The sequence below is a fragment of the Gymnoscopelus braueri genome (assembly GCF_963280865.1).
Source record: "Gymnoscopelus braueri genome assembly, chromosome: 11".
Taxonomy (NCBI): domain Eukaryota; kingdom Metazoa; phylum Chordata; class Actinopteri; order Myctophiformes; family Myctophidae; genus Gymnoscopelus; species Gymnoscopelus braueri.
In genome coordinates this window covers 16397795-16410203 of record NC_137613.1, presented here as the reverse complement: position 1 = coordinate 16410203, position 12409 = coordinate 16397795, and the positions used below count along the sequence as shown (strand labels likewise).

Sequence of the window (12409 nt, the reverse complement as noted above, 5' to 3'; positions counted from 1 at the left end):
TCATCATCCTCATTGCCATGGGAGTCTACCACCGTCAGGTTCTCCTACGACACTGTGGTGGTAGGCCTGATGACCAACATCAACCAGAAGGCCGACCTGCAGGAGGTGACAGAGCTGTCACTGAGCTACCTCTGCTTTGTGTACACAATGCTAGAGGACCTACACCCCCCTCATGATGATGACAAAACTTGAACAATATTCACACAAAAAACTATATTTACAAAATATGTGTGGATTGACTTCCTTGGCCTGCTGCCAGCATGTTGAACAGTGTGAAGTGGTTTGCAAGATTAGAGTATTTGTCAACACACTTATTTGTGAGTTTCTGGTAGTAGAATATCTTTTCTTCAGCTGAACTTAGGTACAGGCATTAAAGGCATTCTATTTTTCTATTTTTTTAAATCAAATGTCTGATAAGTTTAAATGTGAATGTTATACCAAGTATGCAGGGGAGATAATCTGAAGCTGTTAAATATGTAGGATTTTACTCATTAATTTAAAGTCATTGTGGAGAATGCTTGTAGCATTTGTCTACCATTGTTAAGAATAATGTGGGTGAATTACATGGAATGTTTAAACAGCCCAAAATGTATTGGTTGACATGAATGAAACATTCCTCATCTCATTGTCTATTGGTTGACATTTCCAACATTAAGGAGGATAAAGAGTTTTGTACAAATTGTGTCATTAGTGTTAAATTAACACAGAGCATGTTTATACTCTGAATTAAACAACCAATCCAGATTTAGTTTATTGCGGTTTTCCAAGAGACAAAATGATTGACAAATACTGTAACAAGAAGGCAACAGGAAGGTTTGGTGGAAGGAGTAGTGTAGTGTGGTTCACAAACTCTGGAGCTACTGTCCTAACCAAACTTAAACTAACTAGGCTGCTGGGCCGCTGTTCGGCCTGAAAGTTTTAGCAGTGGTCGAGGCTGTCTCCCCACAAACAGCTCTTCTCTCTCCAGCTGCCACACACACGCACACGCACACGCACACGCACACACACGCACGCACACACACACACACACACACACACACACACACACACACACACACACACACACACACACACACTGAAGGTATCTCTGCTCAGCTCTTGAGAAGATGGCCTAATGAGATGAATGGAAGGCAGCTGAGTAGGTGTGGAGCTGTCCATGGAGCCAACAAGCTGGAATGGAGCAGCCTTCAATCACCATCCTCCTCAGACCCTCACACCTCAACCCTTCACAATACATGGACATGGACTGTTTTCATACTTTAGTAAAAGTTTGTTGTTTTTTAGATGAACAGGGGAAATAAAGCCTTTTTCTCCCATGTGGTTTGGTGGTCTGCTGTTTTCACACCTGATACAGCTGTCAACTGTCACAGTGACCACAACCCTGTTTAACTGTCCCTCACTCTAAAAAGCCTGATTTATACTTTGTTGAGCACCAAAAATAAACAATCTGAGATTTTAGATCTGTTTTCGGCTCACGATACCATCGTATGTGACAGGCTGTTCAAGCAATATTATTAATTTATTTTTTATATTATTAATTCTTAATATCCCTGGTTGTAGAGACAGATTATTTACATAACAGTTGAAGAAAATAAAAGACCATTATTCAGAACAAGAAGTCTAAATCTAGCTCTGGTTTCATTCATTGTGCCACTGATAACTTTCCAAACAACACAATTTTATACATTTTTAAAATGGCAGGACGGCAATATTAATTTGAAACATATGTATATTATATATGCATATAACATATTGTATAGATAGAAACACCTTAAAATTGATGTGTACAGATTACAGAAATCTGTCTTGGTAACATTGTTTTAAAAAATATATATGAAAATGTTTAGAGAATCACTGGTATAGACAGCCATGGTGCAATGAGCTGCATGTTACAGAGATCTTTATATATCCACAAACCACATGAATGAGACATTCCTCATCTCAAACATGCTTGTACCTTGTGTGAACTAGACTAGTAGTGTTCTTACATTAGGTGTGTACTGATACTTAAATATTCATACACATTTTGGCCAGTAAATTAGAAAAAATTGTGCATTTTCTTTGGGCAAGATTTTTTTTAGGGTGTATGTCTCCAATGCAAATGAATAGCCAAGTCATAAAAAGAGATGGCTTTATTTTTTAGGTATTGGTGAAATGGTTGAAAACCCTTTAGTAATCAACATTATGGTTACTCTGAAAAAAAGTCCAGAAGCTTGTTAACATGTAGCAATGCTAATGAAAATGAAAGGTATTATCTAGGCAGTATCTGTTTATCCTATTCTTCAAGCACCCATGTGCTTGGATCACAGCCATCTTCTCATCCTTCATTATGAACTAAACACCTGTACAGTTTAGTGACTGCATCTTTCATGGTTGGGACGTTATCACGTTGACAAAACAATACCAGCCACGCTGTTACGGCTGCTAATCAGCCTCGCTGATAGGGCAATAAAGTGCATTGATACTTGAAACTTCAACCACACTTGGCAGACAGTTTTCATCCAAGTTTGACATCATGTTGACTTCCTGACAAAGCAAGGTTGTTCACCTGCGGGTACATGGACAGTTTCATTCGGAATGAATACACTTCTATTCGGAATGAATGAATGGATGAATTCATTCAGAATAGAAATGCTCATGTAAACACCTCAATTGGAATAGAATATTCCATTCCAGTCTGACCCGAATGAATTTTCATTCGGGTTAGTAGGGGTGGTATAGACCGTTTGAATCGGGATATACCAATCGGAATTGACCATGTAAACACTTTATTCCAAACACTCCTCTCTGTTTGGAATACATGCATTACTTTGCGCATGTCCGGGCTTAGTAGTGCTGTCAGAATTGTCCAAAAATGACCTATCAAATCTCTAATTCGGCCACGGTCGCTCCTGCGGGATAAAATGAATGATTCTATTCTATAGCGTCATTTAATAAGCCTGTAATGGTTAAGCCCACTTGTCCAGGTAAACGGACGCTCCGAGGATTGCTGGCCTAGGCTACACTTATATGGATCTTTTTCTAAACGGGTATTTTAGGCCTCAGTTTTTTTAAAGAATCCCTGGCCACATGACAAAGATTTTTTTTTTAATCCCTGTCCACACGTAAACGCAGAAACGCATTGATCAGCTGCAAGTTTCAATTTTAAATCAGATTTTACATTTATTTTATATATGAGGGGCCAAATACGTGTACATTTTTAATCACATGTTAAGGCCCAATACTGCAATAGCTGCATTGTTTTAATAGCATACGTGAACAAAAATAAATGAAAACAACATTATTAGGGCGCAGCTGCAGCGAAAACAGATGAGTTTTACTTAATCAATTCATTACATGGGCAGTCGGAACGGTCGTCCCAAAACACCACGCCCCACGCACCTTTTGAGCGGGCCATCCACGGCCGCTCCATGGTCGCTGGATTTTGACCCGGGGCGATTGTGTTTTAGGGCGACAGACCCCGCATTCACCCGTGTGCGCACCGCGTGCTACTCGGCGCAGTAAGAGGGTTTTCAAAGCTCTTTCATAATAATACAAGAAAAAACGTGACACTCGGTATAATGAGTAGCTTATACTTTCTACTTAAGTATATTTTGATGCCAATACTTTTGTACTTTTGCCATAAATGAGCGTGCCTTGTTTCATAGACTCTCTCTCTCCATTTATTATTATAATGACCATGAGCGGTCCGGTGTTTATGTATTATTATTTATTATTATAATGACCATGTGCGAATGCGCGATGACGTCATCGTACCTATATGATAAATGTGACAAATAGTATAGGCTAGCCTACGTGTCTGGTACCAGTACAAAAAAAGAAACTGGTCTGAACTTGTAGATCTGCTACTTTTGCATTAAAACGGCGATAACAAATGAACACAGGCTTGTACCGCATACAACGCTGCCTGGCCAGGAGTCGGTGCGTTGCTTACCGGCCTGTCTACGACCGACAGACCTCCGCCGCGGAGGCACAAGGGGGCTATTGCCTCCTCCCATGCCCACCAGGGGTAGCTCTGCTCCGGGTAGTGGCCCCTGGTCCATGCCCAGGCGTAGGAGGGAACCACTTTGCGCATGTCAAAAGTTATATTCCGAATTAATGCTTTGGTCATGTAAACGAGGAATACTTATATTCAGGTCCCATGTAAACAGGTGAGTGGATCAGATTCCTCTATTCGGAATGAGTTCATTCTGAATGAATTCATTCTGAATGAATACATGATGGTCCATGTACCCGCAGCCAATGACACTTTAGCCTTGTACTGATTGGTCAGCTACTGCTGTTCATGCCCTACAGGGCAGTGGTTCTCAAAGTGGGGTCCAGAGACCCCCAGGGGTCCTTGAGGGGGTTCCAGGGGGTCTGCAGCAAAATGTGTTAATATATCATCAAAGTCAGTTTAACCACTTTAAACTTATACATCGGATATTTGAAAATAACAGATCTACAAGCTCACAATGCAGCGCGATGAGAGGCATTGTGAGCTTGTCGATCTGCTGTTTTCAAAACAATCCAGACAAAATGTGAAAGACTTGGAATATTTTTGAAACATTTTAACAATACATCTTGTATGGGGGTCTCTGGCACTAAATCTTTTCAGATGGGGTTAATTAATTAATAAATATTATTTTGGGGGTCCTTGACATGAAAAGGTTTTGAGAGCCACTGTCCTAGAGCTTTCTTTACCAAGAGGAACGTGGTCAATGACCTTTGTATTACATTGATTGTTTCTTTATATGAGACAAGAAGCAGAGAGAGAATAATAGGGGAGATACAGAGGTCTCTACCCATTCACCCTGTGTGTGTGTGTGTGTGTGTGTGTGTGTGTGTGTGTGTGTGTGTGTGTGTGTGTGTGTGTGTGTGTGTGTGTGTGTGTGTGTGTGTGTGCGTGTGCGTGTGTGTGCGTGTGTGTGTGCGTGTGTGCGTGTGCGTATGTGTGTGTGTGTGAGTGTGTGTGTGTGTGTGTGTGTGTTAAATGAAAGGTTGATATCTGTAGGTAAATTCATTCATAAATGCTGATAGATTCATATATTAATCTCTCTGCAATAATGACATTTACTGTAAATAATAAAGTCTCATGTTGTGTTTACTTTCACTTTTAACCTCAGCAACACATGATGTAACAGCATTTGTTACATTTCTATTGGCTAGAATTGGACGCTGACGTCATCTCCTTCATGTTACTGAGAGACTCGTATCAACTACAGTGAGGAAACAGCCTTTTATATTCTTCAAACCGTCGTCAAGATGAAAGAGTTTATTTTACTGTGGATGTTTTGTCATGTCGTCTCTCCAGGTAAAGTCTTACTTTGCTTCTATTCTTTCATTTAAATTCTTGTGGTTTTCATTGCATTGTGATTTACTTCTGTTTCTGTGTAGGTTAACAGCACTGAGAAATGACCTGGCTTTGTACAACTTAATGCTGGTTAATACATAGCCTACGTTTAAACTTTTATAACCAAGTAACTTGAAGGCAGACTATTGTTCTACTTTATTAATAGGCTACTTGATTTGATTTTTATTGTATTTTGTTAAAACACTCTCACATATTTAATCTCAGTAGATAATATAATGTTTCAAATCCAAAACCCTTCCGTTGTAAAAATGACTGTACTCACAGTGGCACTAGAGGGCGCTTTGTACTAAGTTATTCTGTGTGTGAACATGTTCAATTCCATCTGGCTCCACTTTACTAAACTGATCATCTTACCATTAGTGTGTATTGAAAATCTGAAGTCAGACAGACAGACAGATAGACAGACAGACAGACAGACAGACAGACAGACAGACAGACAGACAGACAGACAGACAGACAGACAGACAGACAGACAGACAGACAGACAGACAGACAGACAGACAGACAGACAGACAGACAGACAGACAGACAGACAGACAGACAGACAGACAGGTTCATACCAGTGGTGGTCTAGTAGTGGAGGAAGTATATTATTCTCAAGTAGATACTCAAGCACAAATTACAAAGTACATTTTCTTTTTATTCATGGTTTATTCATAATATATTTGTTTGGGTGAAAATGAAATGTAGTACCATCAAAAATAACAATATTTCTTTGAAAATGTGTTTGAAATTTGAAATTTGAAATGTGAAAATTATCAGCTTGCAAAAAAAAAAGAAGTACAGTACTCAAGTAAATGTAGGCTACTAAGTTACTGTCCACTGGTTCATAGAGACAGAAAGTAAAACATAACTAATGTGTTTGATGCTCTCTCTTCTATATAAAGGCATTAAACCTTATAACGTATTGTTGTGATTAAATAAATAAAAAACATCGTAATTCAATAACGTTAACCACTTTACCCCTGTCATCCCTATGTTGGGCATCATGGCATGTCATATTGGCAAAACATAAAAAGGAAAAAAATAAATAGCTGATTTACATGTGACATGGGACATGTGAGCTTGTAGATCAGCTATTTACGTTATTCATCATACAATAAAGTACAAGTGGGTTAAGTCGTTAAACTGTTAAATTTCCATTTTGTTTCACAGTGACTCACTCCCTGAAAAACTTCTTCACTACATCCTCTGAAGTCCCAAACTTCCCAGAGTTTGTGATGGTTGTGATGGTTGATGATGTTCAGACAGAGTATTATGACAGCAACACACAGAGATACGTTCCCAAACAGGACTGGATGAACCAGATCACAATAGATTACCCACAGTACTGGGAGAGGGAAACTTGGAGAGCTGTGGGCGCCGAGCAGGTCTCCAAGGTCAACATGGACATTGTAAAGCAGCGCTTTAACCAAACTGGAGGTATGTTGATGTTTCACTCCATACTGCTGAAATGATTTAATTCACATTGTTGGAAAAACAATCAGTAAGATGTGACTAACACACAGAGCATACAAGAGGAGTGGAGCGGACACACACACACACACACACACACACACACACACACACACACACACACACACACACACACACATACACACACACACACACACACACACACACACACACACACACACACACACACACACACACACACACACACAACATGAGTGTGTGGGTGTGTGTGTGTGTGTGTGTGTGTGTGTGTGTGTGTGTGTGTGTGTGTGTGTGTGTGTGTGTGTGTGTGTGTGTGTGTGTGTGTGTGTGTGTGTGTGTGTGTGTGTGTGTGTGTGTGTGTGTGTGTGTGTGTGTGTGTGTTGGGGGGGGGGGGGGGTGACGTAGCTTCCATCCATACATTAATGTCAGTGGTTTTATATGGACATTCTGTTGTTCACTGTGGTAAAGACAGAATATCAACCACTGACACTCTCTGTCTGTCTGTCTGTCTGTCTGTCTGTCTGTCTGTCTGTCTGTCTGTCTGTCTGTCTGTCTGTCTGTCTGTCTCTCAGGTGTCCACATCATCCAGGTGATGTCTGGTTGTGAGTGGGATGATGAGACTGGAGACATTGATGGTTATTATCAGCATGGTTATGATGGAGAGGACTTCCTCTCATTTGACCTGAAGACAGAGACATGGATCACTCCTAAACCACAGGGTTTCATCACTAAACAGAAATGGGATCAAAACAAAGGTCGCAAAGCATACCTGAAGCATTACTTCACCAGTGAGTGCATTGAATGGCTGAAGAAGCGTCTGAACTATGGGAAGAAGACTCTACAGAGAACAGGTACAACAACATGATGTGATGGAGTTGTACTTAACCCATTCAAACCGGGAACGCATCTGTGTAACCACTTTATCCATATTTTATACTTTGGATATTCAAAAATAGCAGATATACAAGCTCATAGCGCGGCACCGAGTGCCGCACTATGAGATTGTCGATCTGCTATTTTTGAAAAATCTTGACCAAGGGAAAATACGTTTTTCAGAAAACTGTTAGGATTTAGAAGACATTTGTAGAATCCCCAGAAGCAAAGATTTGAGTTACAAATGTTTGCTTTAAAAATACATATATATTCAAAGATTCGCACAAATCTTCACGATTTTTCAAAAATAGTGGATCTACAAGCTCATACTGCGGCACTCGATTCCGCGCTATGAGCTTGTAGATCTGCTATGTTTGAATAGTCAAAGAAGTCTAAAAATGATAAAAGATTATTTCCTGGTCTAAATGAGTTAAAATGAAGAGATGAACATGAAAGGGACAAGTCGTCTGTCTCTTTGTCTCTCTGACTCCCATCCCTCCATTTTCTGTTTCTTCATGTCTCTCTTTTAGTCTCTCTCCTGTCTCTCTCCTCTTCTATCCCTGTCTTTGTATCTATCCTTCTCTCTCTTTTTCTCTCTGTTCTTTCCTGCCTCTCTGTCTCTTACCCCCACCCTCTCATTATCTCTCTATTTATACTTCTTTTCCTCCATCTCTCTTTCATTTCATTTGTTCAAATTTTTTTCTTATTGTCATGAAATACAACAGTTCCTAAATCAAAGTCAACAAATCCACATTCAAATGCAAACCACTAAATCTCTCTCTCTCTCTCTCTCTCTCTCTCTCTCTCTCTCTCTCTCTCTCTCTCTCTCTCTCTCTCTCTGTGTCTGTCTGTATGGTCTCTCTCTCTCTCTCTCTCTCTCTCTCTCTCTCTCTCTCTCTCTCTCTCTCTCTCTCTCTCTCTCTCTCTCTCTCTCTCTCTCTCTCTCTCAGAGCTTCCCTCTGTATCTTTCCTCCAGAAGACTCCATCCTCTCCAGTGAGGTGTCACGCTACAGGTTTCTACCCAGACAGAGTCATAATGTTCTGGGCTAAAGATGGAGAGGAGCTCCAGGAGAACGTGGACCATGGAGAGCTCCTCCCCAACCATGATGGAACCTTCCAGATGAGCGTTGACCTGAACCTGACCTCAGTCAAACATGAAGACTGGAAGCAGTACGAGTGTGTGTTTGAGCTCTATGGGGTCAAAGAGGTCTTCAAGTACACACTGGACCGAGAGCTGATCAAGACCAACTGGGGTAAGACTGTTATTATAGGACTAAAGGAGGAATGGATGTGCTGCCAAAGAAGTTAGATCAAATTAATTCACTAGGAATTCATTATTAACCTGAGACTGACTTAGATGATCATATTATGCACTCTGAATTGTGGGTAAAACAAGACGATGGTTGGCTGGCTCACATGATCATATTATTAAAACTAAATACATTTATGTAATCGTAATGTCCATCAGAAAAAAATAATCACACCCTGTGTGAAGTGGGTGGTGTCTTGCTAGCTAATCACAATACTGAATGGAGTCAACCAATCATGTACAAAAGATAAATACATTTATTGAAACACTCTTTATGATGGACGAAACCATAACTTGAAAAAAACCAATTTATGGTTTTTTTCAAGTTATGGTTTCTTATATAGGGCTATGCACATGTGTCATGTGACACTGGCCAATCACAGTCCTGAATAGATTGTGATTGGCCAATCACGGTGCAGGATAATTGTACAAATTTCCAAACCTCACTTATAGGGGCGGTTTCACAGCGCAGGATATTTGTAAATTTTTCCAAACCTCACTTATAGGGGCGGTTTCACCGCCCAAAAATACTGAACTGAATATAGACTACATTAGAGTGAGTTCACTGTACTTAACACAGTAATCTGGTCCATAATAACTAGGGATGGGTATCGTTACCGATGCTGCTTATCCATACCGGTACTTATCAATACTCGTCGCCATAATAATGGTGGTGGGTTACTTTATTATTATTTAGATGAGTAGAGGACAATTGTCCGGTAGTGTTGCTGCTTCAATATTACACATAAAATGTACATTAAGAAGTTCAGATATTTTGAGATAATTCCTCACTACAGTATTTAATCTCTGCTCTTTGCATGTCATTGCTGCAGTTGAACCCAAAGACAACCTGACCATCCCCAACATCCCCATCGCTGTGGTGGTTCTCACTGTCATCATCATCATCCTCGTTGCCATGGGAGTCTACCACCGTCAAGTTCTCCTACGACGCTGTGGTGGTAGGCTTGATGACCAACAACAACAACTAGAAGAACTACCCATGCCCATACCCATTTGAAATTCCAGCCCCTGCCTCTCCAAATCCTTCTGCACATCCGGAAGGAGAAGGTTATGGATCTGAGTACACAATGCCAAAGGACCTACACCCCCCTCATGATGATGACAAAACCTGAACAATATTCACACAAAAAAATATATTTACAAAATATGTGTGGATTGAGTTCCTTGGCCTGCTGCCAGCATGGAGAACAGTGTTAAGTGGTTTGCGAGATTAGCTGTGGACACGCACGCACGCACCCACCCATGCACACACGCATGCACACACACACACACACACACACACACACACACACACACACACACACACACACACACACACACACACACACACACACACACACACACACACACTTACTTACTTACTTGCTTATGGCTGTCCATCGATTTCGATGATGACGTTGCTCCAAGAATGGGTTATTGAGGGGGATGGCGGTTGTGCCATTGCATGTGACTATGCAGGCCAATGCGTGACCCGCACGGTTTGCCACATGAGGGGCAGATGAAGTCCACACATGAGAGGGGGGCCCCTGCAGCACGCTGGTGTCGCTGTACACGTTGCTGCTTTCTCCTCTCTGTGGTCTGCTCCTGGAGGTGTGCGATGCCCTTGTGACTGGTGGTGCGCCAGGTATGGCGATCAGCAGCCAGGTCTTCTAGTGCCGAGGGTTGGATAGCACAGCGCTTCAGGAGGGTTTTTATGTGGTCCTTGTAGCGTTTCCGCTGTCCCCCGGGAGACCTACAGCCTTCCTGGAGTTGGCCGTAGAGGATCTGTCGGGGGAGCCTCTGGGTGGGCATGCGGATTACATGCCCCACCCAGCGCAGATGTCTTTGAGCAAGGAACACTTGAATGCTGGGTGTTTGGGTCCGGTCATAGATGTCCACATATGGGACCCTGTCCTCCCAGGTCAGACCCAGGATCCGTTGTAGGCAGCGGATGTGGAATCTCTCCAGGATTCTGACGTGCCTTTGGTATGGGGTCCAGGCTTCCGAGCCATAAAGCAGTGTGGACAGACAGACTGCTCTGTATACAGCTGCCTTGGTGGAAACTGTCAGGTTTCTACTGAGGAAGACCCTGGTTTTGAGCCTACCGAAGGCAGCAGAGGCTAAACCAACACGGACCTGGATGTCATGGTCGATGTTACATGTGGGGGACAGGACGCTTCCGAGATAGGTGAAGTGTGGAACGATGGTGAGCTGCTGGCCATCCACACACACACACACACACACACACACACACACACACACACACACACACACACACACACACACACACACACACACACACACACACACACACACACACACACACACTCTGTGTGCCAGGACCATGACTCATAATACAGTCGTGCAGACATTCTATTGCTTTATACTTGCACTCTTTCTTCCACTTAATGTCTGGAGGGGTGATACTGATTCCTAGCTTCACCTATACAGTTTCATAACTGGGAGTATTTGTCAACACACTTATTTGTGAGTTTATGGTAGTAGAATAGAATATCATCTTTTGTTAAGTTTAACTTAGGTACAGGCATTAAGGAGATTCCATGTTTTATTTTTTATAAAATGTCTGCTAAGTTTAAGTGTGGATGTTATACCAAGTATGCATGGATAATCAGAAGATAATCTGAAGCTGTTCAGTACAGTATGTATGATTTTACTCATTCATTTAAAGTCATTGTGGAGAATGCTTGTAGCATTTGTCCACCATTGTTAAGAATAATGTGGGTGAATTACATGGAATGTTCTAACAGCCCAAATTGTTCTGTTGGTTGACATTTCCAACTGAAAGGAGGATAAAGAGTTTTGTAAAAAATATCATAACATTTAGTGTTAAATTAACACAGAGCATTTTTATACTCTGAATTAAACAACCAATCCAGATTTTGTTTATTGCGGTTCTCCAAGAGACAAAATGATTGACATTTTGATACGTCCTAACCAAACTTAAACTAACTAGGCTGCCGGGCCGCTGTTCAGCTTACCGGACTGAACAAAGTTTTAGCTCAAGGCTGTCTCCCCACAAACAGCTCTTCTCTCAAATGGAAATGCATGCCCTAAAAGAAACAGTGGCAAGTGAGTTTATTTATAAATGGAACCCTAAAACTATTGCGGCCAAATCCAAAAATTGTTTCTCAATTCATTCAATCAAAACTTGGTATGAGGTCCGCAAGATTCTTAAGTGTAGAACGGACTTATCTCCTAGAACTCCACTGAAGAAAAACGGGCTTCTACCCATGTTTGTGGGCAATAGAATTCTGGAGTCATGGCATGACAATGGAATAAAACTCCTGGAACACTGTTATAAAGATGGACAGCTCATGACTTTTGAACAGTTGAGGGGGAAATATGACTTATCAAACAGGCATTTTTTCTGTTTTTTGCAACTGAGGGATTATCTCAGAAGGACTCTGGGACCGGAG

At 41.4% G+C, this 12409-nt stretch overlaps 1 protein-coding gene across 2 annotated transcripts in view; it reads left to right on the top strand.

Annotated features, from left to right (window-relative positions):
* Window positions 1–10337, top strand: part of LOC308095364 (major histocompatibility complex class I-related gene protein-like) — a 15438-nt gene extending 5101 nt beyond the window's left edge. The window contains exons 2-5 of one of the 2 annotated variants that reach the window (XM_080442414.1): window positions 6509–6775; window positions 7363–7641; window positions 8614–8916; window positions 9806–10337. In XM_080442414.1, coding sequence (XP_080298540.1) covers window positions 6509–6775; window positions 7363–7641; window positions 8614–8916; window positions 9806–9990 — 1034 coding nt within the window. In that variant the 3' untranslated portion in view covers window positions 9991–10337. Of the gene's footprint in view, window positions 1317–6508; window positions 6776–7362; window positions 7642–8613; window positions 8917–9805 lie in introns of those variants that run through there. The other variant, XM_080442415.1, reaches the window with a different exon arrangement.
* The last annotated feature ends 2072 nt before the right edge of the window (window positions 10338–12409 follow it).